General features: G+C 59.0%; 3 protein-coding genes across 4 annotated transcripts; 1 reads left to right on the forward strand and 2 right to left on the reverse strand.

The window, feature by feature from the left end:
• Nucleotides 1-301: 301 nt before the first annotated feature.
• On the reverse strand, nucleotides 302-6,016 carry ZDHHC24 (zinc finger DHHC-type containing 24). The gene is made up of 3 exons (XM_036859316.1): nucleotides 5,670-6,016; nucleotides 4,208-4,485; nucleotides 302-910 (listed from the first exon to the last, which is right to left on the reverse strand). Exons 1-3 carry the CDS (start codon nucleotides 5,948-5,950, stop codon nucleotides 615-617), a joined length of 855 nt encoding a protein of 284 aa, XP_036715211.1. The 5' UTR covers nucleotides 5,951-6,016; the 3' UTR covers nucleotides 302-614.
• Nucleotides 6,017-6,824: 808 nt separating this feature from the next.
• ACTN3 (actinin alpha 3) lies at nucleotides 6,825-19,893 on the forward strand. Its single transcript, XM_036860970.1, has 21 exons — nucleotides 6,825-7,031; nucleotides 10,606-10,720; nucleotides 10,899-11,018; nucleotides 11,321-11,407; nucleotides 11,489-11,576; nucleotides 12,053-12,131; nucleotides 12,220-12,301; nucleotides 13,047-13,132; nucleotides 13,452-13,544; nucleotides 14,009-14,239; nucleotides 14,365-14,512; nucleotides 15,543-15,693; nucleotides 16,257-16,365; nucleotides 16,462-16,602; nucleotides 16,862-17,044; nucleotides 17,725-17,859; nucleotides 17,955-18,134; nucleotides 18,558-18,704; nucleotides 18,800-18,865; nucleotides 19,361-19,519; nucleotides 19,602-19,893. The coding sequence occupies exons 1-21, from the start codon at nucleotides 6,882-6,884 to the stop codon at nucleotides 19,758-19,760; spliced, it is 2,709 nt and encodes a 902-aa protein (XP_036716865.1). The 5' UTR covers nucleotides 6,825-6,881; the 3' UTR covers nucleotides 19,761-19,893.
• A 139-nt stretch (nucleotides 19,894-20,032) lies between these two features.
• Nucleotides 20,033-25,121, reverse strand: CTSF (cathepsin F). 2 transcript variants are annotated; one of them, XM_036860971.1, is made up of 14 exons: nucleotides 24,781-25,120; nucleotides 24,418-24,516; nucleotides 24,017-24,101; nucleotides 23,864-23,925; nucleotides 23,662-23,737; nucleotides 22,975-23,088; nucleotides 22,719-22,864; nucleotides 22,540-22,636; nucleotides 22,379-22,459; nucleotides 21,457-21,576; nucleotides 21,312-21,376; nucleotides 21,128-21,218; nucleotides 20,660-20,718; nucleotides 20,033-20,580 (listed from the first exon to the last, which is right to left on the reverse strand). In XM_036860971.1, exons 1-14 carry the CDS (start codon nucleotides 24,991-24,993, stop codon nucleotides 20,506-20,508), a joined length of 1,383 nt encoding a protein of 460 aa, XP_036716866.1. In that variant the 5' UTR covers nucleotides 24,994-25,120; the 3' UTR covers nucleotides 20,033-20,505. The 2 variants fall into 2 exon arrangements, with proteins under 2 accessions (XP_036716866.1, XP_036716868.1); XM_036860973.1 differs by having other exon boundaries at nucleotides 20,038-20,580; nucleotides 22,975-23,085; nucleotides 24,781-25,121.
• Nucleotides 25,122-25,327: the final 206 nt, after the last annotated feature.

Raw genomic sequence — 25,327 nt, forward strand, 5'->3', positions numbered from 1 at the left:
CATAATTGCTGCCCAGTGCACCTGGTTAGCTGGAGAGAAGTTCATTGAAACTGTTGCTGTGAAATGTTCCTAACTATAAAGCACTGAACCTGGGAAAGAATTCTGGACTCTCATACCCTGGATCACTACATTCTGCCTTAAGCTGCTGGCCACCCCCCCGCCCCAAGGCCGCAGGAGGCAGAGCCCTGGCTCCTCACACCCTCAGGCATTCTGTGGTTCCCAGGCCTGACAATCAGAGGAACCAAAAACAGCAGCCCGGGAAACAGTGAAGGTCCAGAAACCCACAAAGATGGAGGGAGTCCAAGAACCAAGTGGGCACTTTATTAACCTGGCAAAGGGGCAGCTGGGCAGGCCGAGCAGCCCCCTGCCAGACCCTTCGCTGTACTCAGGGGCCACTGATAGAGGCAGAGCCGCAGGGCCCAAGCCCTGGACACTAGGAGTCCAAGCTGGGCAAGGGCAAGGCTAAGGGCAGGGCTCGAGTTGCTGAAAGCAGGCATCAAGTACCAGCGTACCAGCCTGCCTCCCCTTCTGAGGCTGGGGGTGGGCCTGAAATGAGTTATTTGAGTGCCCTCTCCTGTTCCCCACTCCTCGTACAGCTCAGGCTCTTCCTGGAGTCAGGAGGCCATGAGTCCCACATCAGCTGTGGTCTGGAAGGTGATGCCGTCTCCCGGCAATGGGGAGGCCAGGAAGGGCCAGAGCCAGACAAGGACCCAGCGGGGCCCCAGGGCCGCCTGCAGGTTGTGGGAGAGGCCCAGGTCGTAAGCGTGCTGGCCCCGAGCCCACTCCCACGTGGTCTGGCCCCTCAGCAGCAACATCCCATGGAAGAGCAGTCCAGCCCCGCATAACAGTGCACCCGCCACACACGTGTCAGTCACGAAGGCCAGTGCGAACTGCGCCAGAGACACTCTGCCTGCAAGGAGAGAGCAGAGAGGGTCAAGGAGAAGCAGCAGGCCCAGCCGTCCCAGAGCCCAGCTCCTGCCCTCCTCCCGTCCCCTACTCCACCATGAAGCAGGGCGCATTGCTCCGCTCAGCAAACACCGAGTTGTTGCTCCCTGGCCAACCCATGCCGGCTGATGGGAACACACTGGTGAAACGGGCAGACACAGCCCCCTGCCCTAGATGTGACTTTCACTCATGCATCACAAACTTGTGAGCACCCCCAATGAATACCAGGATGAATGGCAGGTAGCATCTCCGACCTCAGGGAGCTCACAGACAGACATTCCAGAGATCATGTCTCAGTTACTTAATTACAGCTGTGATGTGTGTGACAATGGAAAAGTACAGCATCTTGCATCATTTTGACCCACAGTAGGTAATAAGTATCAGGTGAACTAATGAACTACAAGATGCCGTGAAATGTTATGTCGAGCGAGAGAAGCCAGACACAAAAGGTTATGTATCGTATGGTGCCATTTATATGAAATGTCCCAAACAGACAAATCCATAGAGACAGAAGATTAGTGGTTGCCAGGGGCTGGGGGCACTAGGGGGAAATAGGGAGTGACTGCTTAATGGGTACAGGGTTTCTTTTGGGGGCGATGAAAATGGTCTGGAATTAGACAGTGGTGATGGCTGCACAACACTGCGAATATACTAAATGCAACTGAATTGTGCACTTGAAAATGGTTAAAATTATGAGTTTCATGTTATGTGAATGTTTTTTCAATAAAAAAAGAGAGCCTACTGGCGGGGAGATGACATGGAAACGTATTAAGAGGCTCAGGGAAATAAACTTCATCTATTTTGACAGTGATATTTTGGGTGATGCCTGAAGGTTAAGGAGGTATTTGCTTAGTGAAGAGGGGAGAACACATTCTGTTTGAAGGTCCTGAGGCAGGATGGAGAGGTGCCTGCGAGACAAGTGAGTGGACAGTTCTGGAAGCTCAGGAGAGAAGCCCAGGCTGGATGCGCAGATTTGTGAGTGGTTGGTACCCGGGCGGTTCCGAGACCCGGCAGAGTGTGTAGGGAGATGGGAACGGCGTCTCGACCTCAGCCAGGAAACCAGGTCCTTAGGGATCAGATATAGGGAAACCAGGAAGGAAGGAGGAAACCCCAAAGTACAAGCTGTCGGGGACGTCAAGCGTAGAGCCCTTTAAGGAGGCTGAAGGCCAGCAGTTTTATGAGGCTGAAAGGTCTCATAAGCAAGAAAAGAACACAGAAGGGTTCTCTGGGTTTTGTGGAGACAGAGGCCTGGGGACTGTGGCAGTCTCGGAGGACGGGTGGGGGCAGAAGTCAGTTTGGAGCAGGTGCAGGAATGGGTGGGAGGCAAGGAAAAGCAGCCTATGAGCCCAGGCAAGTCCTTTGACTTGGCTGCTGATGGAAGAGCCAGAAGGCATGAGCTGGAAGAGGAGGACGTGGGGTGAAGAGAGGCTTTGTACCAGGTGGGAAAACCCGAAGGAAGCCAGTGGAGGGAGCCTGGAGTGGCAGGAGGAGAAGCGACACACGGTGTGAGGTCTCCAAGAGGGGAGGAGGGGTCGGGCACCAGGAGGAGCTGGGGCAGTCAGCTTCTGCCCCCAGGACGGGACAGCCGATTCTGGACGTGCCATCTGATGTCTAATTTCCTCTGTGATGTATTTTCAAGAGAGGTTGGGGCTTGGAGGACAGGAAAGTGGGAAGAATTGAGCTGCAGCCATTAGGGGGAGGAAGCTTATGAGAAAGCAGGGCAGCCAGGCACCGCTGAGGGCCTGTTGAGGTCAGCAGCCATGAACGTGGCATGATAGCAACTGCCACATAGTCCCAGGCATCTCTGGCAGCTCTCCGCAGCCAAGGGCAGACACAGAGAAACCAGGAAGGCACAGCGGAAGGAGGACGGAGCAAAAAGGCTTGAGATGAAATGTTGCAGAAGGCCGGTGGAATGAGGGCGCTACGCTGGACCTAGGGCAGTGAGCGGGGAAGGTGCTGATGGACAGAAAGGTGAGGGCCAGGAGCTCCGGAGCAGGTGTCGCGGAGCACAGAGTGAGAGATGGATAGGAGAGGCGGTGGGGGCAGAGAGAGGGGTGACATGGGGTGCTCTGGGAGGTGACACACTTTGGATTCTGACCCGACTCGGGGCGGGGGGATGTGGGAGTAGGGGAAAGGAGGAGGGGAGGAGAAGGTCAAGAGGCTGAATGACTGGGGCCATTCACTCACGCTTTCAGATACCTATGCCTTCAGCAAGGCCCAGGGCTGAGAGGGAGACGAGGGGCCGGAGCGCAAGTCTTCAGTGACTGCGGGGAGCGAGTGGGAGACCGTGGATGACCGGGGGTTGGGGGTGTGCAGACAGGAGCAGCTGCAGGGCTTGAGTCTCAGTGGAGGCAGGGGGTCATGAGGAGGGCAGGGGAGGGCTGCTCAGGAAGCCAGTGTGGGCACAGGAAGACCCTGACAGCCCCAGTGGGCCTCCCAAGACCCCCTCTGGGCTGCAGGGAGGGGGGTCCTGGGGACAGAGCTGGGCTTGGATAGGATGAGGAGACAGAGCCACTATTCAGAGTGGTCAGGGAGTTTAGTAATTGCAGGACAAGGTTACAGAGAGGACCGTGGACAGGTCAGGAGGAAGGAGTCAGGGAAAAGAAAGCCCAAAGCATTTTGGGGGGCAGAGAACAAAGTATAAAAAACCAGTGGGGTTTCTATCTTGGGTGGTGTCAGAGGAAAGTGTCAACCAGAACACAGCCTCTCAATCAGTCTCCTGATTCAAAACGTCCCCTCCCCACTTCCAAGACTGGACCTTCCCCTGCCTGTAACTTTCACTGGCTCCCCACTGCCTAGTCAAGTAAGGACCATCTCCTCACACTCCATTCAAGGCCCTCCACCATCCAGTCCTCACTTACTGCCCTAGCCTTAATTCTCATAATTCCCATCAAATGCCTTCACTACTCCGTGCCCAACCTCCAAGCCTTTGTTCACGCTGCTCCCCTAGCTCCGAATGCCCCCCACTTAGAATGCTCTCTCACCGTCCCATACCCCTCTAGGTGAAATCCCACTAGTCTTTCCTCCCCTGCCACCACCTTCTGGAACCCTCCCCTGATTCGCTCAGCCAGAACTCTGTACCTACGTTGAGGTCCTGTATTTTACCAGACCGCACACCCAAGTGAATACCAGGCCCCCCTCACCTCCCGTAATTGACATTGGGACTAGGTCCCCAGGGCGCTGCCTGGAGAACCAGCCGGAAATCCCATCGCCCACCAGAATGGGCCTCTGCCTCCCTGTGCAGGCCTCCCCGGCCCCCCACCTGTGAGCAGCATGAGCCAGGGCAGCAGGAGGAGGGCGGCGGTGTGGAGGGGTGTCTGCGCTCGCAGCAGGGCTGACAGGGCAGGGCCCAGCAGCACAGAGATGTGCAGCAGGACACCTGCGGCGTGAAGCAGCAGACACAGGAAGGGCCGGTAGTTGTGGAAGCCCACGCAGCGGCCCAGCAGGCGGCAGTGGTGGTCCCGGCGAAGGATGCAGATGCGGCAGGCAGAGCAATGCCCGCTGCGCGGTGGCACCTGGCTTTGGCACTGGTAGCAGTAACTGCAGGGAAGGAACCACAGGGTCAGTTCCCTCAGCAGCTCTGAGTGCCCCATTTCATGCCCGGTCAGCCCCTGAGCCCATCCTGGGGAAGCAGGCACAGCCCCTGCCCTCTCTAAGCTTCAGGTTCTTCACAGGTAAATGCAGGCTAAACACCACTTCCCAGGCCCTTCCATTCCTGGCACAGCAGGTCTGAGGGCTCTTCCAGCTCTGAGAGCCCCAGTCCTGAGGCCTTTCTCTGGTCTCTAACATCCGGAAGCAAACTTCTCCTGTCCTCCACTGTTACCACCTCCGTCCAAGTCACCATGAGCTCCCCCCTGGATTATTGCAACAGCCTCTTGCCTGGCTTCCCTGACTCCACCTTTGTCCCAGCTGGTGTAGTCTCACCCCAGCAGCCAGACTGATCCTTTTAAAATCTAAGTCAGGGGAACTCCCTGGAGGTCCAGTGCTTAGGACTCCGTGCTTTCACTGCCGAGGGCCCGGGTTCGATCCCTGGCACGGCCAAGAAAAAAATAAATCAAATAAATAAAATCTAAGTCATGTCCCTCCTCTGCTCAAAACCCTCCAATGGCTCTCCATTTCACTTCTAGTGAAAAGCAAAGTCTTCGAGGTCTTACAAGGTCTTTACATCTCTGACTTCTCTTCTCCCCCCTCACTCCACCTTGGCCACACTTGCTGTCTTGCTGTTCCTGGGACATGCTGGGCACACAAATGCCTCAGAGTCTTTGCATTATCTGTTCCCTCTGCCTGGAACATTCTTCCCCCAGATGACTGTGGCTAACTCTCCCCCCTCCTTCAAGTCTTTGCTCAAATGCCACCTTCTCAATGAGGCCTACCTTGACCATCCTATTTCAAACTGCAATTTGAGTCTCCTTTATCCTGCTCTGTTTCCTTACCACCAACACCTTCTAACATACTACATTATTTGCTGACTTATTACGCCTAAAGTTTATCATCTGCCCCCTCCCTGAAATCAGGAATATGTTTTATTGTACCTCCAGTGCCTGGAATAGTACCTTGCACGTAGTAGGTACTCGAATATTTGTAAGTGGATGAATGATACTCCTTCTGCCGTCTGGTTCAAGCGGATCTTACTGTAAACTGGTTCTAACATCTTCAGGTCCTGAGGCCCTCCCCCTGCCCAAAGCTCCCGCTTCTCCCCCCGCCAGATCCCGTGCCCCACTCACGCCCAGCCCTGGCCCAGACCACGGCCGGCCAGCATCACACCCCGGATGCTGGGGTCCGAGCGCAGGAAGAGCCCCACGTTGCCCAGTAGGTTGAGCAGCTGAAAGGTTGCCAGCGCAAGCTGCAAGGTCCGGGCCAAGGGTCCCAGTGGGGGCGGTCCGGGACCCAGTACCAGCACGTAGGCCAGCTCCAGGCCCACGGCCGCGGCCCACAGCGCGGTGAGCACAAGAGGAAGCCGCGCGGACGCCGCCTCCGCGTCCCCCACAGCCCAGGGTTGCCCCATGGCCTGGACCCACTAGCGGTCGGATCCCGGGTACCCCGCCGCTTCCGTATTGGGGCGGGGAGAGTGGCAAACGGACGTCTGCTACGACCAATAGAAGCTCTGAAGGGGTGAGTGAGCGTTCAGGTTCACGGGGAGGGCCCGCAGATACGGAGATGTGATTGAACGGCCGAACGAGCCAAAGAGATGCTTGGAATCTCGTTGGCGCTAAAGCCGGTAGGGCAGCGCGGTTACAGCCCACCCGCGCAGGCCCCGCCCCTCCCGCAGAAGTCCCGAACACTGGTGCCGCTGGCCGGCACTCCGGGAGGATTGAGTTGCAGCCTCGGTGGCGTCGGGGATTCGCGGCTCAGCATATTACCCCTCTCACCCTAGTCGCCCCGATATTACCCCTGCCTTGGCCCATCCAGCTGGCTTGGAGCCCCTCCCCATGCTCTAGTGTCTCCCTTCATCACCCCAGAAAACATTCAAAACAGCTCGGCGCCTCGGTGTTTCTGACTGTGAAATGGGAATAGTGCTCCCTGTTCCCCACCAGCGCGGCGCAGGAAAAGGGTCATGAGGAGGCCCACAAGGTAGCTTCTAGAGCAGTCTGCAGCCACTATTATTATCGTCATCTTCATTGTACACGTGAGGAAACAGACTCAAAGAGGGCCCGTGGCTTTCCCAAGAGTCACACAGCGCCCAAGCTGCAGAGCCGGAACGCGAACCCCGGATCTCCGCCACGGGGTACACCCCAGTGCCCCCAAATTCTGCAGTCTCCTAGCCTCAGGACAACGTGCTGCCTGGTCCCGACCCGTGTGGCCTCGCCCCCATCCGGCCCCTCCCTCCTCCCCCATATTTAGCGGGAATCCGATCCGGGGCTGGGCCGGGCGCTACTTAACGCGGCCCCCATGTTCTGGAGCCCGCCGAGCGGAGCGGAGCCAGGAGCCCGAGCGAGATGATGATGGTTATGCAGCCCGAGGGTCTGGGGACCGCGGAGGGGCCCTTCGCGGGCGGCGGCGGCAGGGGCGGCGAGTACATGGAACAGGAGGAGGACTGGGACCGCGACCTGCTGCTGGACCCGGCCTGGGAGAAGCAGCAGCGGAAAGTGAGTGCTACCCCATTTCCTGATGGCAAAACTGAGGCCTGAGAAGCCAGGCGGTTTGTCCTTGGCATCTCAGCAGGTCAAGGGCAGAGCCTGTCTTAACCCTCAGTGCCACTTCCTCGCCCAGGCTCTGCCCATCTGTCCTCTGCTGTCCCCTAGGGCCCGAATAGAGGGCTGGAGACCCTCACGAGGGGTTTAGGAGGACAAGAAGAGTTTCTGGGGTCCCCACCCCACAGGGTTCATTCCCCTGGGCCCACTGCTCCACTTCTGCTAAGGAATATGGTTTGGGCAAAGCCCGGGAGATCCAAGTTCGGGGTGTGGGTGGGGTCGGGAAGAATGATCTTTGTCTCCACAACCCCACTCTCTAGTGAAATATTCCCAGACCCCACCTGCGGACTTGCAGCCAGGCAGCTAGAGGACTTGGGAGTGTGGGGAAGGGGTAACCGTCCCAGACCCCTTCCCCACCCTCTCTATGTTCTCTCCAGCGTGGTGTCCGTGGTCACTCTATCCCAACTGTCAAATGAGGAAACTGGGGCTGAGATAGGACCCAAATCATATGCTGTCAGAAAACAGGACGCCCCTCAACCTGAGGGTCTTTGCCCATTGCTTGCCCCACCCCCATTCTTTCCCAAGATACCCCTCCTCACCCCAGCGGCCCTGAATCTGCTGAAAAGGCCATGAGGTCGGGGAGGAGGGGAGCCCTGGGTTCCCTTTCGTGGTAGGTAACCTGACTCTCTGGCCAGATAGACATTTCGTGCTGAGGCAGCACCTTGGAGGACCTGAGAGGGGCACATGGGCAGCTGCTGCCCAGGCCCAGCCTTGTAAGGCACTCGGGCCTCCCCTCCCCGATCTATTTTCACTCCCAGACTTTCCCAAGTGGAGGGGGCAGGACACCTGGGGACCCAAAAGAGAAAATGATCCAGGCTGGAGTGAGGAAACTTTGGGGAGTGTGGCAGGACAGCGGTAGGAGTGTACCACAAGGTCATTAGACCCTGCTCAGCACTTGCCAACAGTGTATGAGTCCAGGAAAGGGCAGGGGAACAGGGGTGTTTGGTGGAATTTGCAGGATCTGAGAATCCCAGAATTTAGAATCAGAGCATTTCCACTGGGTTAGTTGACAGGAGATGACCCCAGGGGCTGGGAGGCTCAGCTGACTCAGCTAGGGTGCCCGGGGTGACACGCCTCCCCCCAGGCTCCTCCTGCACCTGTCTCCAAGCAGGGCTGTGGTCCTTGGGTCCAGCAATCTCCCGGTGATGTCATCCCTGCCCCTGGCTCCAGCTGCCATCTGCTCTGCAACAACTCCTATCCCCCCACCCACCCACCCACCCACCCAGGCCTCTCCCAGATCCAGGTCCACATGCCCCTCATAAGATACAGGCTAGTCTGTAACTTGCTTTCATCACTTAAAATATCAGGAACATCCTTCCAGCCCAACTTACAGCCACCCACCTCATCGACTCATTCAATGATTGCATAGAGTAGACGCTCTGTAAATTCATCAGCACCCCCTGGAGTTGGACATTCTGGTTGTTTCTCATCTAACATTGTTTATTACAATGTAATGAACATCTCTGTGTTCAGCTTTAGTCCCACTCCCATGCCTGCTTCTCCTCCATGTCTTGAAGCCCTCCTGCCTCCTCCCACCTGATAACCAAGTCCTCTTTATTCAACCTCATTGCAAACATTCATTCATTGTTTCTTAGGGAGGTCCTAGTATGTGCCAGGCACTGTTTTAGGTGCCAGCAATTCAGCAGGGGACAAAAGTAAAGACCCCGCCTCAGGGAGCTTATATTCTAGCAAGGACAAATGTTTCCATCTCATCCACTTGATCCTGCCCTGTCCCACTCACTGACACCCTTCCTCCCTCACCCTGGTCTCAGTCGGCACCTCCTCACTTCTCCCTTCTGCTCTGCCAAGCCCTTTGCCTCCCCTCTGCGACCAGAATGAGCTTTCTAAAACACAGTGCTGCCCCTCCCCCTCCTGTGCCTGAAAGCTTCCCCTGTTGCCCTCAAGATCAAGTTCAGACTCCCTGGCTTAGCACTCAAGATCGTGCATGACCTGGCCTCTGCCGCCCCTCCGGCCTGCCTCTCACCACGTATACCCCAGCACCCCCAGAGCAGTGCCCAGATAGCTGTAGCCCCGCAGACCTAGTAACTGTTTCTCATCGCCAAGCACTTGCCCGTGTGGCTGCCCCTGCCTGGAATGCCCTTGCCTGCCCTTCCCTGCCTGAGTAACTCCTGCTCTTCCATCACAGTTCTGATCAATTATTAACCTTCCCCAAGAGGTCCCCCACTTGATATGAAGAACTCCTCCCCTAGTCTCCCCAATACTAGTCTCTCCCAGCACTTCTCAGACCAACAGGACTCTTTGACTGACTGTGAGTTCCTTTAGGGCAAGGAGCAAATCTCATTAAAAGTCATGTTTGTCAAATGAAAGAATGCCCTTTCCTCCACCACGGAGGCCTCACCCAGTCCTGCCTTTCCTCCTGCCCTATCTCGACCCAGAGCATCTGAGACTCCAGCGTTGGAAGGAAGTCCAGAGAATCCAACTGCCCTCTCTTGTGCTCGGGGCCCTGTCAATTTAGTGCTCAGCACCCACTTACACAGCGGAGGGAAAGAATTCCAAATGATTTCCAGGGCCACCTCCCTGGAGTATCTGCTTGGCGGTGGCAGGGGGATGCTCTCAATTCCAGAATCCTGCAAGGTCAGGGGAAGAAGGACCTGAGACATCACTGAGTCTGAACCCTTAATTGTGCAAATGGAGAGACTGAGCCCAAGAGAGGTCAAGGGGCACATCCCAGGTCACAGAGAGTGAGTAGCTCAGCTGGGATTGGAGCCCAAGTATGGATTCCACCAAGGAGTGCTGATGGCAGAATCCAGGGCCTCGAGGCTTGGTAGGTTGGTAGAAACTTGTGCACCAAGCTCTAGGTCACTGCCATCCCCCAAAGACACACAGCCATATACCACCCCGCCCATCTCAGACAGAGGCTGAGGCGGAAGCACACTGGCCGGAGAGGGAGGGCAGTCTCCTCCAGAAACTAGGTCAGGCTGGGCCTGTGTGTCCAGCTGATCCTCTACAGCCTGCAGAAAGCTCTTGCAGCCTCACGGTCTGCTTGAAGGCCAGTTCACAACAGCCTTAAGAGGTCGGTGAGGCTGAGATAATAAAAACACAGGTGCACAGTCCCTCAGAGCTATCTGTGCTTCGACCCAGAATTTTTCAGATTTGAGGCAGTATCACCCTGCACTGACCCTTGTGCCTCAGAGAGCCCCACACTTTGGAGTGTCTGCTTTACAGGTGTCTAATTCCCCCTTCAGTGCTTGAGACTGGCACAAGCTGTTGTGCCGGCAGTGAGGCACCCCAAGTCCACACTGGGACCTGAATGGGCCCCAGACCCCATTTCTCCTTTTCCAGGAGAATTAAATCTCAGAGAGGGAAAGGGGCTGACCCCAGATGCACAGCAAGTCAGTGGCTGAGCCGGTACTTGAATCCAGGGCCTTGGGCTCTGAGATCTGCGCTGACAGAGGAGCCAGGGCGCTGTCCTCAGCACTAGGGTCTGAGCACTGTCCTCTGCCCCCAGACCTTCACTGCCTGGTGCAACTCGCACCTGCGCAAGGCTGGCACCCAGATCGAGAACATCGAGGAGGATTTCCGCAATGGCCTCAAACTCATGTTGCTCCTGGAGGTCATTTCAGGTGAGGGGTGCAAATCAGTGCACAGGGACCCCAGGACCCAGGGGAAAACCCAGAGAGCTGGGGGAGTAGTGGCATCAGAGTGCTGGAGGGGGATTGCTGAGGGAGGGGGAAGTTTGAGGACCATGTCTTCAGCTTCCTCTCATGACCTTTGACCCTTGACCTCTCCCCTCACACCCAGGAGAGAGGCTGTCCAGGCCAGACAAAGGCAAGATGCGCTTCCACAAGATCGCCAATGTCAACAAGGCCCTGGACTTCATTGCCAGCAAGGGGGTGAAGCTGGTGTCCATCGGTGCCGAAGGTGAGGCGATGGCAGGAGGAGGCCTGGGCAGGGGCCGGGGGTGCGGTCCCTCATCGCAACAATGGGGACAACCGTCCATGCCTCACAGGTGGGACTGTCAGGAGCCAAGGTACCCAAAGTGCCAGCGCAGGACCTGGCACCCAGTAGGTGTTCAATGAATCATTTTGAAGGACAATGATTGAGCACCTACCTACTAGGTGCCGGCCCTGGGATGGGGACAAGGGCCAGAGGGCGGAGCAGGGGGAGGGCAGCCAAGGCCTCGAGTGCCAGGCGGAGTGTGTCTCCACCCCCCCACTCTGCAGAGGTTGTCGACGGGAACCTGAAGATGACCCTGGGCATGATCTGGACCATCATCCTTCGCTTCGCCATCCAGGACATCTCCGTGGAAGGTGAGCGGCAAGGAAGCAGGTAGGGTGAGAGGGCTGGCCCAAAGCCCTCCCCAACCAACACTCACCCCCGTCCCCGCCCAGAAACCTCGGCCAAGGAGGGCTTGCTCCTGTGGTGTCAGCGGAAGACGGCGCCGTACCGCAACGTCAATGTGCAGAACTTCCACACCAGGTCCGTCTGCCCATCAGCGTGTGGGGCCTCAGCCGGGCTCTGGGCCCTGGCATAAGCCACGAGGCAGAAGAGGTCACAGCCAAGTTCCTGCAACAGTGTCTGAAAATAGGAGGACTCGGTCAATGTTGAATCGAATCCAGGAGGGCAAGGGGGAAATTCCTGGAGGAGGGAGCACGGGAGACATCCCGGGAAGGGTGTTCCAGCCAGAGGGAACCTTGTGAGCAAAGACCTGGAGACCAAAAACATCTAGAAACTGGTGTAGCTTAAGCACAAGGATGTGAAGGAACCATGATGAGCTTGGAGGAAATGGTCCCAGGTTGGCAATCAAGGGCCTTAAATGCCAAGCCAAGGAGTTTGAACTTTACTCCATTTTACAGATGAGGCCATCCTGATAGGGGTGCTCCTGGGACGAGGGTAGGACAGGGCCGCAGCTTGAACCCAGGCTTGACGCCCACACTCCCCTTCTCTCTGTCCAGCTGGAAGGATGGCCTGGCCCTCTGTGCTCTCATCCACCGGCACCGCCCCGACCTCATTGACTACACCAAACTGCGCAAGGTAGGCCTCCGCCACCTCCAGCCCCGACTCCCCAGTCTCTGCCCTCAGCTGACCTTTCACCTCTCCCCCCCTCCCGCACACCATCTAGGATGACCCCATCGGCAACCTGAACACTGCCTTCGAGGTGGCAGAGAAGTACCTGGACATCCCCAAGATGTTGGATGCAGAAGGTGAGAGTAAGCCTCGCCCGGGCGAGGACTCCGCTTACGCACCAGTCGGCACGGTCCTACCTCCACACCTTTGCCCCTGCTCCTCCCTCCTCCTGGAATGCTCTGCCCCTCATCCTGCTCCCTGGGCGGAATCCTCCTTGCCAACAGGCCCCCTTCTCCAGGAGCCCTTATCCGGTCCCCTGTCCCTCTCCACCCAGTGGAACCAGGCTCTGCCGCCTCTGCCTTATGTAATGGCTCCACCTTCTACCTCATAGCCCAGTTACCTGGGTCACCTGGCGGCATGACGGTCACCCATCCTGGGAGCTGCTCTCGGGTGGGTCCTGCCTCTTGTCCCTGTGCCCATAAAGGCTTTAGTCAGTTGAACCAGCAAACATTTTCTGGGCACCTACTGTGCCTGGTACCCTGGATGTGAACTTAGGAGAAAGAGACAGACAGACAGACCAAGGTATGGGATGGTTAGAGACACCAGGCAGTGCGGACTGGGGCCTCATCAGGGCTACAGTGTCTGCTCACTCACCCACGCCCTCATGCTCCCCTCACCCCACAGAGGGGGAGGTTGCTAGGCCCTGGGGTGATCCGAGAGGGCTCCAGGGAAGAGCTGAGTTTGGGGCATCTGGCAGCTAGTGGCCATGACTAGATGTCTCTGCACCCTACCGTCCCGAGGGAACTCTCTGCCTGGGTGGGGACAGGAGACCACTCCCCATCCCTGGCTTCGGCCAGTCGACACCTCGCTGCCATCCCGCAGACATCGTGAACACCCCAAAGCCCGATGAGAAGGCCGTCATGACCTACGTTTCCTGCTTCTACCACGCCTTCGCGGGGGCGGAGCAGGTAGGGGCTCGGCCGCTGCTGCCTGGGCTGGGCGTGTGGGCCCAGGGGCCCAGGCTTGGCAGCACCTCCACATTTGGAGGTGCCAGGCCCCACGTGGGTGGGAGTGCCACCGTCCCAGCCGCACATACTCGATCCTTGGGGGAGCTCAGGCGCAGAGGCCTCTGGCCTGGAAGCCCATCCTTACCCTACAAGATGTGCCCCCTCATCCTCTCCTCTGTTGCATGGGCCCAGGTTTGAAGGGTTTACAGAGGGAGGCTGGGTCGGGGGTGTCTGTGGCAGCTTGTTCTAACGCCAGCCCTTCTGCCCACTCCCACCACAGGCAGAGACAGCCGCCAACAGGATCTGCAAGGTGCTGGCCGTGAACCAGGAGAACGAGAAGCTGATGGAGGAGTACGAGAAGCTGGCCAGTGAGGTGAGGCTGGGGCTGAGAGGACCGCCCCCTCTCCCCTACCTGTGCTCTCCCAACCCGGCCCTGCCGCTCCTCCCAACCCAGCTGAGCCCTGGCCTGGACCTGCAGAGCCTCCCTCTCCTCAGAGTAGCCGTGGCCTCTCCCAGCCTCCTCCTGCCATCTTTACCCACCCCCTGCCCCCTTCCGCCCACCCAGGCTCCTGTCATTCACTCATCATCCATCCAGCTACTCGTTCATTTCTCCATTCACTCATCTTTAGCCAGTCTCCTGGCCCTTTGTGCTTTGCCGACCTACACTGGTCCCTGGACTCAGAAGTTAACCATCCTGCTCCTGCCCTGACGAGCGGGGACCCCCACCCTGCTTGAGGCCCGGCCTTCTGGCCACAGCTTGGGTGTGGGTGGAGAGGGGTGGGCGAGGTGAGCAGGCCCACTCAGCGCTCTCTGCTCTGCCCCTGCCTGGCCCCGCAGCTGCTGGAATGGATCCGCCGCACCGTGCCGTGGCTGGAGAACCGCATCGGCGAGCCCAGCATGAACGCCATGCAGCGCAGGCTGGAGGACTTCCGGGACTACCGGCGCCTGCACAAGCCGCCCCGCGTGCAGGAGAAGTGCCAGCTGGAGATCAACTTCAACACATTGCAAACCAAGCTGCGGCTGAGCCAACGGCCCGCCTTCATGCCATCTGAGGGAAAGCTGGTCTCGGTGAGCCAGGCCAGGGGAGGTGGTGACCCCAGCCCTGCCCACATCCTCCGGGTGACCTTGGACTCTCTGTCCCCATCTGTACAATGGGTGAACTGTGATGACGGACACCTCTGCCTGCCCCACAGGACATCGCCAACGCATGGGGGGCGCTGCAGCAAGCGGAGAAGGGCTATGAGGACTGGCTGCTCTCGGAGATCCGGCGCCTGCAGCGGCTGCAGCACCTGGCAGAGAAGTTCCAGCAGAAGGCCTCCCTGCACGAAGCCTGGACCCAGAGTAGGTACCTCTGGGGCCTGATTCTGTCCTGGGGTGGAGACTGGTCGGGGGTAGGTGTTCTGCAAGGAAGCTGGAGATCTGTTTTCTAGTCCCACCCTGAGTTGCTGTGCAGTCAAGTCACTGCCCCTTTTGGGGCCACAGTTTCTTTATCTGTAGACTCAGGCCCCTTTCTCCTGGCTCTGGTCTTCTGTAGGTCTGCTCTGATTAATTTGTCATTTAGCACTTTGTGTATGTGGCAGGTGTCCAAAGGTGAGTCCCCACGCTAACATCATTTACATTATACCCAAAGTATACTGATGCCAAAATATTGCATGAATCAAATATATCACTGGGTGAAAACATTCGCTCTGTATTCTATCAAGGATTTTAATCCTATAACTGAATGAGTCCTGCTTAAAAAAATAATGAACGCTAATAATGGATTATGGACATATTGAATAGCAGTGGTTTGACAGAATAATTCCTTAAATATACGGCCACTTATGTGATCCTGACAGGTCTTTGAACCTCTAAACCTCAGTTACCTTCTCTGCAAAATGCAGAGGCACTCAATAAATCGTTGCTGCTGCAATTACTGTGACTGTGGTCTTATTTGCATAATTATGGTAACTGTCATTCTCAAAGCACTTTTACATTCATTATTCATTCATCCAACAAATATTCATAGAGGGTCTACCAAGTGCCAGGCACTGGGTAAGCAAAGGAAAAATGGATCAAGGGCTCACTGGGTTCACAGAGTCATTGGAAAGCACTTTGCGATCGAATAATACCAAAAGTGTACCAAGGGCCACCCCAAATCGTGCAGGGTCAAGGGACCCTGACATCACTCACGGGCCATGCCCTGGAACAGGAGCTTCACTTAACTTTATCACACTAGTGTCTCAGAGCAAACCCCGAGGGTAGGCTGGGCAGGTGTGGTCACCTACATTTCACAGATGAGGGCCCTCCATGGTCACACAGCCCGGCTTGGACCCCCTGCTCCTGTCGCGGCTGCTGCTCGGTGACCTGAGCCGGGCCTCTCTCCGAGCAGGGAAGGAGGAGATGCTGAGCCAGCGGGACTACGAGTCGGCTTCGCTGCAGGAGGTGCGGGCGCTGCTGCGGCGCCACGAGGCCTCTGAGAGCGACCTGGCGGCGCACCAGGACCGCGTGGAGCACATCGCTGCGCTGGCCCAGGAGCTCAAGTAGGCGCAGATTGCCACCGGGCAGCCCGGGGTGACCGCGCCCCTACCTGGCTCCACCCCTTCTCCCTGCTCCCATAGCCCTCCAGACCTTTTGCTTTCCCTGGTTTGGTAACCCTGCCTTGGTACTCATGTCCTTCCCCGTCACCACTTACTCTGCCCTCCTCCTGTAACCCTCTCCCCATCTCCAGACCCCGCTCTGCTACCCACGTTCTTCCCACACTGGCGCTCGACCTGCCCCCAAACCTGGCAGCTCCCTTCAGCTTCAGGCAGGCCCAATCCTCACCAGCAGCCCGGGCCTTGTGCCACCTCTTGGAAACCGGCCCCCGAAACTCCAGGCCCTGCCCCTCCACCCAAGCTCCTCCAGGGACTGGAGCTGAGGACCCCCTTCTCCCAGGAATGCGCTGGGAAGCCCCTGCTCTAGGAAAGCCCCGCTTCGCCCCCACCTCCCCTGGCTCCCTTATGCCTTCACCACCACTGTGCCCAGGTTCCAGCCCCTGGAGGGCAGTCAGGAAGAAATCTGGGCTGGAGTCTGGCCCCAAAGTTGCCCCCCTTCCTGCCCCCAGTGATCTAGACTACCACGAGGTGGCCTCGGTGAACAGCCGCTGCCAGGCCATCTGCGACCAGTGGGACAACCTGGGCACGTTGACCCAGAAGAGGCGGGATGCGCTGGAGGTGAGGTTGGGGGCCAGGGAGGTGGAGGCTGGACACTGGAGGAGGTGAGAGGGCCTGCTGGGCAGGCTGCTGACTGGCCGTCCCTGTGGCCCCTAGCGGATGGAGAAGCTCCTAGAGACCATCGACCAGCTGCAGCTGGAGTTTGCCCGGCGGGTAGCGCCCTTCAACAACTGGCTGGACAGCGCCGTGGAGGACCTGCAGGACGTGTGGCTGGTGCACTCGGTGGAGGAGACCCAGGTGGGCACAGGGGTTCCAGGTGTGGGGCGGTGGGATGAGATGACAGGGAAGCGGCCTGTTTCTGTCAGCCACCCCTTTGGGCTCCTGGGGAATGGGGGGCCAGAGAAAAACCCCAGTTCCCGAGTGCTGGGAGACGGAAGGCCTGGGTTCTCCTGCCACCGCTGCCCTGGCCCCACTGGATGGCCCAGAGCACGCTGCTGCCCTTCGTTGCTGCGGGAAGTAGGGGCGCTGGTTGATGCTTCCTGCCTGCCCTCCCCAGAGCCTGGTGACAGCACACGAGCAGTTCAAGGCAACGTTGCCCGAGGCCGACCGAGAGAGGGGAGCCATCCTGAACATCCAGGGTGAGATCCAGAAGATCTGCCAAACATACGGGCTGCGGCCCAGCTCCACCAACCCCTACATCGCCCTCAGCCCGCAGGACATCAACACCAAGTGGGACACGGTCAGTGCCACCTGTGGCCTTTCCCTGCCTCCCCCCACTCAGATGCATTCTAACCACCCTGATCTGTAAAATGGCCGTAACAGCAGCATTTTCCTGTGAGGCGTGATTTTTTCTTTCTTTTTTTTTGGCTGCGTTGGGTCTTCGTTGCTACGCGCGGGCTTTCTCTAGTTGCGGCGAGTGGGGACTGCTCTTCATTGTGGTGCGCGGGCGTCTCATTGAGGCGGCTTCTCTTGTTGTGGAGCACGGGCTCTAGGCACGCGGGCTTCAGTAGTTGTGGCTCGCGGGCTCTAGAGCGCAGGCTCAGTAGTGGTGGCGCACATGGGCTTAGTTGCTCCGCGGCATGTGGGATCTTCCCGGACCAGGGCTCGAACCCATGTCCCTTGCATCGGCAGGCGGATTCTTAACCACTGTGCCACCAGGGAAGCCCCTGTCAGGCCTGACTGAAGCAGAATTAGATCCGGTGTGTGGACATCCTTTATAAAACAATCTAAGTTCATTAAGAATGATGTCATGGGCCCCATTTTGCAGACGAGGAAACGAGCCTAGAGAGGCTGAGTGCTCAGAGCTTGCCCCCCACAGAGCCCTGAGGCCTTGGTTCAGAGCGGCAGGAGCAGTGTGAGGGGCTGGAGCCCATCTCCCACTCCCAGAGCTGCCCCTGGCACAACCAGCCTCCCTCCCAGGTCCTAAAGCTGGTACCCAGCCGTGACCAGACGCTGCACGAGGAGCTGACAAGGCAACAGGTGAACGAGAGGCTCCGGCGGCAGTTTGCAGCCCAGGCCAATACCGTCGGGCCCTGGATCCAGGGGAAGGTGGAGGTAAGGCTGGGATCATGAAGCCAGCCCGGGGGAGTAGGGCCAGGGCTGGGCCACCGGCAGCTGGGAGCCCTCATTCTGCCCGGCTCCCCCTGCAGGAAGTGGGGCGCCTGGCAGCGGGAATGGCCGGCTCTCTGGAGGAGCAGATAGCGGGGCTGCGGCAGCAGGAGCAGAACATCATCAACTACAAGAGCAACATCGACCGGCTGGAGGGTGACCACCAGCTGCTGCAGGAGGGCTCGGTGTTCGACAATAAGCACACCGTCTACAGCATGGAGGTGGGATCACACCCGCTCAGGACAGAGGAGAGGCGGCAGTGGCTGGGGAAGCCTGGGGCAGCCACAGCTGGACACAGCACATCTGCCCCAGGGGTTCCCCAGTTCAGCATGGCCAGGTCCCCCAATGTACTTGTGGGGATACTGAGACCCAGCGAGTGAAAGTGACCTGGCCAGTCACAGAGCAGTCTAAACCCAGGCCTGGATTGGCCATGGCTGGTTGATCAATACATAATACATAATAAATCACCAAACTTTAAGGCAGGAAGGGCCACTGGACGTCACTCTGTGGAAACTCCAGATGGGGACAGAGGCCCAGCAAGGGGGAGGACTTGTCCAGGGTCATACAGTGAATTGGGGGTGGAGCCAGACCTAGTGGCCAGGCACTGGCCACCCACTGACCCAGCCTGTTTTCTGCTTTCCCAGCACATCCGTGTGGGCTGGGAGCAGCTGCTCACCTCCATTGCCCGCACCATCAACGAGGTGGAGAACCAGATACTGACCCGAGACGCCAAGGGCCTGAGCCAGGAGCAGCTCAACGAGTTCCGGGCATCCTTCAACCACTTTGACCGGGTCAGCAGGGGCTTAGCCCTGTGCGGTGGTGGACTTAGGGGCAGCGGGGGGGCGGGTGTTGGGGACTGAGCCTGACACGTGCTCCCTCACTACAGAAGCGGAATGGCATGATGGAGCCCGACGACTTCCGGGCCTGCCTCATCTCCATGGGCTACGACCTGGTGAGCGTCCCCCAGCCGCGTCCCAGCCATCCCACCTGTGCCGTGTCCCTTCCACATCACACATGACCTCATTTCCTCCTCACCCACCCCCTGGGGCTGGGGAGAATTATCCCATTTCACACAGGGGCTACCAAAGGCTCAGAGAGGTAAATTAACTTGCCCAAAGACACTAGATTTGGACCTTGTTCTGTGTGACTCCAAAGCCTGAGCTTGCAACGTTTCTACATCACAGAAACAGCACTACAGAGAGGCCCAGGAAAAGGTCAGGACCGACGGGCAGCAGGGGGCACTGCCATGGGCAGGAAGCACTGCCGCGGGCAGGAAGCAGAGCACAGCCTAGCAGAAAGGATTTCCCAGACCTAGAGCTAAGGCTGCAGCGGACGGTCTATGGAGAAAGGGGGCACCTTGTCACTGGAGCTGTCAGGCCAGGGGGACACCAGGAGCCCTCCTGGCTTAAGCACCCCCGGGCACGGTGCCCGGCCTCTAACCCTGCAGGGGGAAGTGGAGTTTGCTCGAATCATGACCATGGTGGACCCCAACGCAGCTGGGGTCGTGATCTTCCAGGCCTTCATCGACTTCATGACCCGAGAGACAGCCGAGACTGACACGGCTGAGCAGGTTGTGGCCTCGTTCAAGATCCTGGCGGGAGACAAGGTGAGTCCCTGGCGGTGCAGGGGGCTGGCGGGCGGGGGCAGGGAACAGGACCTGTGGGCCCTCAATCCCTCTTCTTCCCCAGAACTACATCACGCCTGAGGAGCTGCGGCGGGAACTCCCAGCTGAGCAGGCCGAGTACTGCATCCACCGCATGGTGCCCTACAAGGGGGCCGGGGCTCCAGCTGGAGCCCTGGACTATGTGGCCTTCTCCAGTGCCCTCTACGGGGAGAGCGACCTCTGACCTCGACCCCTGAGGTTCTCTATGCAAGTCCGGAGAGAGGGTGCTTCCTCTGGCTGATCCCATCCATCCCTCGGAGCAAGGGCCCTAGAGAATGACCGGCCAAGTGTTTCTCAATAAAAAGCCATAGTGGGCCTCTCTCCATCTCCTTTTGCTTCCTGAAGCAGAAGCTGGGCCCTCAGGCTTCTGGGCAGGACCAGATGCCTGACCTTGACCCTCCTCCAGGGGTCCCCACCACCCCTCCTTGCCCTCAGGGTCTGACATTCACACCACACTGGGGTCCAGGACACCTCTTTATTGTGTTAGAAAAGGTTGGTTACAACAGTTTCTCTAGACATGGAAGGCAACACTGTCCCCAGATCCAGGGGGGACCAGAAAATTTACAGCATCAGAGGAAAGCCGGGGCAGGAAGCCAGAGCCTACAGAGGACAAAGCTGGCTTTAAGACCAGAATATTTTCTTCCCCCTGCTCCTTACCCGAGCCCAGGGTTCTTGCCCCAGCTTTGGCTGCCAAGACATCATCCTTCACCCCAAGATCCTCCTAGCTACCACAATTCAACAAAGGTGCAGTTGGGGAACTTCAGGGTGGGAGTAGGGGCTGTGCCCCTAGCCCAGTGGCCTTTGCTCACCCTGAGGTACCTGGTGCCCATCCCTCAGCCAGCTGTGCCTCCTGGGGAGGGGCCTGGTCATGCAGGTCAGGCAGGGGAAGGGGCTGCTCTGGTCAGCACCAGGCCCTGAGCTGGTGCGCCTCAGTCCACCACTGCTGAGCTGGCCATGATGTTCACACCACAGGCCCCGGAGCCACGGTGCAAGTAGTAGTAACCCTGGGAGAGAGGGGGCGTGGGTGAGGGCACTGGGGCAGGATGGGGGCTGGAGGGCTGGGGCCAAGCAGGCGACACTCACCTCCTCACCCCAGTCAGTGCCCCAGCTGTTCTTGATGGCCCAGAAGGGAGTGGCAGAGCCTGGGAGCAGTGCGGAGAGCAGGGGGTCAGGGCCCCAAGCACTTTGCACTCTTCAAACATCTGCTGTGGGCCTACTGTGTGCCAGGTACTAGGAAAAGAGCGGAAGGCAAGACAGGCCCACCTACCACGCTCCTGGAGACCTGGTGCGGCTCTGGGGTTTGGGGAGGACACCCCCACCCGCCTCTAGCAGGGTATCCATTCATAACACCTCAACCTCCCAGTGCCTTGGCTTTCCCATTCATAGAGAGGACGGATGATCCTGCCTGGCCCATAGCCCGAGGCAGAGGTAAGGACAAGGTTCCTCGGCGTTCCCCTGATGCCCCCTCCAGAGGTCCTGAGATGCTGTGGTCCAGCCTCTGCCTGTGACCTGGGGTGGATGGATGGGCAGAGCAGGGTCAGCGGAACTCACGGTTGCCGTAGCCCACGAGCAGCACAGCGTGGTCGATGAGCCAGGGGCTGCAGAGGGGCCGCAGTGGGTGGGAGATCCCGTGGCGGTAGAACTGAGGGGGAGAATACAAGTAGGGGGCCAGCTCTGAGAAGTGGGGGAGGAGTCAGCAAGAACTGGAGCAGGAGCAGTGAGGCTGGGGTCCTACCTGCATGCCAAAGGCGTTGATGGCGACGGAGATGGGGCCCTTCTTGGCCAGCCAGGCCGCCAGCTCTAAGACAGAGGAGGGGCAGTGTCAGGGGCACCCAGGCCCCAGCCCCACCTGGCCTGTCCTCACCCCCTCCCTCACTCACTTTGCTCATTCTGGCTCAGCTCCACTGAGTCGTTGATGTAGACCTTGGCCTTCTCTGCAGAGAAGCTGCAGGTCTGCAAGTGGCCGCGGTAGCTGTAGTCGTCCTCTGTCTCCAGCCCTCCTGGGGAATGGCGGGGGGCAGATCGGGGGTTAGAGAAAACGGCCCCAGTTCACAATACTCACCTGCTCCCAGCCAGGGGCTGTGCTAAGCCCCTCCTACACAAGGCCTCACATTCTCTATCCACCCCCAGCGACAGGCCATCCTCTCTGAGGGAGGCCTCGTTCTAGAGGTGACACAACTGAGGCCCAGAGGGATGGGGGAGCCACCAGTGAGAAATGTGGCAGAGATGGAATCCAGCTCCCAGCTTCTGACTCCTCACTCGTCCCAGCGTTCCTGGGCCTCCTGACCTTGGCTTGCTTGTCCGGCCCTGACAGTTTGCTCCCAATCTGGCCCAGACCCCCGCCAGATTCCCTCACCAATCTTGGTACAGCCACCTCAATCCCTCAGCCCTCATTTTCCTGCCACTGCGACCCACTGCTCAACTGAATCGCCAATTTAGGACAATGCCTCCTCTCAGGGGTGAGGTGTGCTGCTCCCCGCTTTAGCAGCATTATAGAAATACAGACTGCCAAGCAGTGAAAATACCGAGACCCCCTGCTGTGCACCAGGGACTTTACAGACATTTCCTCACTTGACACTTAAGATCCTACAAAGTGGGCATGAGGAGCCCCATTTCCCAGGTGAGACAACTGAGGCTCTGAAAGAGCTGACCTGCCCAAGGTCTTCAGCCAGTAAGGGTCAGCATTGAGACCTGAACCCAGTTCACGTGACTGCCACGCTCCTGTCTCTCCCCTCCCAAAGTGACTTCTTGTGGAGGGAGCCGGGGCTCCCGCTGCCCCTCCTGAAGCCCATGACTGCGTACCCAGCGTCCTTATGGCCGAGTAGGCGCTGGAGGGCAAGCCACCCAGGCAGGCCTTGTCCACCTTGTCACAGTCCACGAGCTCTAGGAGACACAAGGCTGGTCCCGAGGAGCCCTCCGGAGGGGCTGGGCTGGGGGCGGGGCGGGCAGAGCAGGGTGCTCACCCTGCTCAGAGAGGGAGAGCAGGGCCCCTCGTTTCAGGAACCACTGGCCCTCCACGTTGCCCGTGACTGAGAAGGCCCAGCAGGAGCCGCACATGCCCTGCGAGAGACAGGGAGAGTCAGGGCTGGGTCCCTTCCAAACGCAGTCCTCATGTCCCACCCTCACCTCTTGGGGGTCCAACCTGGTCCTTGACTTTGGTGACAGCCCCCTTACTCCTCCAGTCCCACTCAGGTGGAGGAAGGTAAGGGATGGACTGGGCCAGGCGCATCTTCTTGCCAGGCTCCTCTTTTAGGAGGGGATTCAGGTAGATGGTGCGGAACTCCTCCTCTGTGGGCAGGGGATGGGAAAAGAGTATTCTAAGCCAGTCCTGACCAGGGGCCTTGGGAGCAGGCCCTGTCTCTTCCAGGTACCATGATGGCTCTGGCCACCACCCCTACCTGTAAGGTCACTGAACTTGGTGACCCCATACCGAGCTGTGCCACGGTCCAGGGCCTGGATCTTCTGCGCTCGCACCATGTTACTGGCAAAGACGGACATGCGCCACCTGGCTTCTGAGGAACAAGGTGTAGAAGAGAGGCTTGGGCCCCAGGCAGATCATAAAAGGAGAGGTGCTTGGGGATAAGAGGCAGAGGTTTCCCTGGGGAATGGTAAGCTCTGGATCAGGCCGGAAGCTTATTTCAAGAAGGGCAGAACCCTGGGGTGGGTGAGGGTAGGGGGCCAGACCTGCAAGTGATAATAATGGGGCCAAACCGGGGTGATGACTTCCCAGGTATGAAGGCAGAACCGAAATGGGCTCCAGAGGACATCCTGAGACAGGAGGTTGTGGGAAAAGGCCACCATGCCAGGGGTCCTCCAGCAGAGAAAATCTGGCCTTTGCCCCATCCCACTCTAGCCAGGATGATGGAGACCTATGGTTTCTGACCAGGAAAATCAGATGGGAGAAGGGGCCAGGTGCCTGAGACGGCTGCCAAGTCCTGGGAGGCTGAGCAAGAAGTTGGGGATTTAGGGGCCCTTGAAAGGAGGCACTGCCCCTTGTGCCCTTCCCCTCTCCCACACCAAGGTGCCAAGTTGGGGGGAAGGTCCTGATCTGATCGGGACAGGTACAGCCAAGGCTAGGTCCTCACCCTCCTTCGTATCATATGTCCGGTTATAGGTGGTGACAAAGTCCTTGAAGATTGAAGCCATCTTCACAGAAAAGTCCTGGAAAGGCAGAGGGGTCTTTACAAGGCGTCCTTCTCAGAATGACCCGGGAGCCCCAGGCCAGGGTGAGGGGAAGAGAGGGAATATAAGGCAGCAGCCAGTTCCCCAGACAAACAGGTTCCTCACCTGGGGCAGGGGATCCTTGTTCAACAGTGGAAGGAATGAACTGAAAGTCTCATTTTTGTCATCTGGAGAGGGTTGGAACAGAGAAGCATCAGGACTGACCCCTGAGCGAAGTCTGACCTGAGCTATCCCAGCATCCCTGGGCTAACCCAGCACCTGTAATCTTGGTATCCACTGGGCCACAGTCCCGCCTCAGCAGCATGTGTTTCCCCAGCTCATTCAGGACTTCAAAGCTGCAAAGCTGGAGGAAGAGGAGTAAGCCCGTCGCGGGGCTGGGACAGGAGCAAGGCCTTGGCAAGACGGAGCCGGAGGGTCCCCCAATGAGGACCACCTCCAAGGCAACCATCCCCATAGGGGATAGCGAGGCACAGTACGGGAGTGAGCACCCAGACACCCTCCCTTTTACAGCATCTTGGTCTCTGCCCTTCCAGGCCTGGGGAGTGACTCACGGTGGGGTAGCTGCGGCCTCAGATCCCTCCCTCTAGACTTGACCGATCATCCCAACTACTGCCAGACTCAGTCTGGGGGCAGGGTATCGCAGGAACCCCATCACTCACCAGGGTTTTCTTGGACACAGGGAGCTGGCACACCGTGGGGTCGTTGCAGGGCGGCTCCACCAGGGTCGCCTTCAGGGAGTACAGCGACCCCTGGCCCGCCTGGATGGGGGGGGAGGGGGGCGCCGTGAGGCGGGCACAGCCACTCTCTCCTCAGTCCGGCCTTCGTGGGGCTCACAGCCCCACCGTGCCGTTCCCCTTCCCAATCCCTAGAGGTCCAACGCCCCCATCCCAAGTCAGGCGTCCAACGTCCCAGCCCCAAGTCTACCCCAAAGCTCCCAGCCCTCGGACGAGAGCCCCGCTCACCCCGCACCAGCCCCCCACCCGCCGCCGCCGCCGCCGCCGCCGCCCCCAGCGCGTCCTCACCCGGCGGACGCGACCGCGCACGACCCTCAGCGCGGCCCGCGTCCTGGCAGCCCGGCCGCGGTTGTACATCTCTAGGGCGAAGCGGGCGGGCTCCAGCAGCTCCGGGGACGCCAGCTCCCAGGCCTGCGCGCCGGCCGCTCGGGGCTCGTTGGGGGCCGGAGTGGCGCCCGGGAGCAGCCCCAAAAGCAACAGCAGCTGCAGCCAGGGCGCCATGGCGAGGGCGAAGCCGGCGTCCCGTCCTCACGCTCTGACAGACGCGCCGCCCAACCGACCGGGCGGAGCAGCCCGCGGCCGGGGGGATCGGGGGTGTTGGGGGGCGCCCTGGGGGACCCTCCCTCCGCCCCTCCCTCCGCCCCTCCCTCCGCCCCTCCCTCAGCTCCAGGGCGGCGGGGTGCCGGCCAATGGGCGCCGGCTGGGGGCGCCTGCGCGCTCGCTTATTCACGTGAGGCTCATAGGGCGCGCTGGCTGTGCGGGCAGCCTGGCGTCAGTCCCGCGCTGACTAACGCGTCCTTGCACCAGCCGGGTCTGGGGAGGGGTGGCCCCAGCC

This window comes from Balaenoptera musculus, chromosome 8 (assembly GCF_009873245.2).
Source record: "Balaenoptera musculus isolate JJ_BM4_2016_0621 chromosome 8, mBalMus1.pri.v3, whole genome shotgun sequence".
Lineage (NCBI taxonomy): Eukaryota > Metazoa > Chordata > Mammalia > Artiodactyla > Balaenopteridae > Balaenoptera > Balaenoptera musculus.

Coding starts and splice junctions, on each gene's coding strand:
- CTSF (XM_036860971.1), bottom strand. CDS start 24,993: ATGGCGCCCTGGCTGCAGCTGCTGTTGCTTTTGGGGCTGCTCCCGGGC. Junction 24,102..24,417: donor CTGTGTCCAAGAAAACCCTG/GTGAGTGATGGG, acceptor CTCTTCCTCCAG/CTTTGCAGCTTTGAAGTCCT. Junction 23,926..24,016: donor AGTGGATACCAAGATTACAG/GTGCTGGGTTAG, acceptor AACCCTCTCCAG/ATGACAAAAATGAGACTTTC.
- ACTN3 (XM_036860970.1), top strand. CDS start 6,882: ATGATGATGGTTATGCAGCCCGAGGGTCTGGGGACCGCGGAGGGGCCC. Junction 11,019..11,320: donor GGTGTCCATCGGTGCCGAAG/GTGAGGCGATGG, acceptor CCCACTCTGCAG/AGGTTGTCGACGGGAACCTG. Junction 14,240..14,364: donor CTGAGGGAAAGCTGGTCTCG/GTGAGCCAGGCC, acceptor CCTGCCCCACAG/GACATCGCCAACGCATGGGG.
- ZDHHC24 (XM_036859316.1), bottom strand. CDS start 5,950: ATGGGGCAACCCTGGGCTGTGGGGGACGCGGAGGCGGCGTCCGCGCGG. Junction 4,486..5,669: donor GGTCTGGGCCAGGGCTGGGC/GTGAGTGGGGCA, acceptor CCTTCCCTGCAG/TTACTGCTACCAGTGCCAAA. Junction 911..4,207: donor CTGGCTCATGCTGCTCACAG/GTGGGGGGCCGG, acceptor CTCTCCTTGCAG/GCAGAGTGTCTCTGGCGCAG.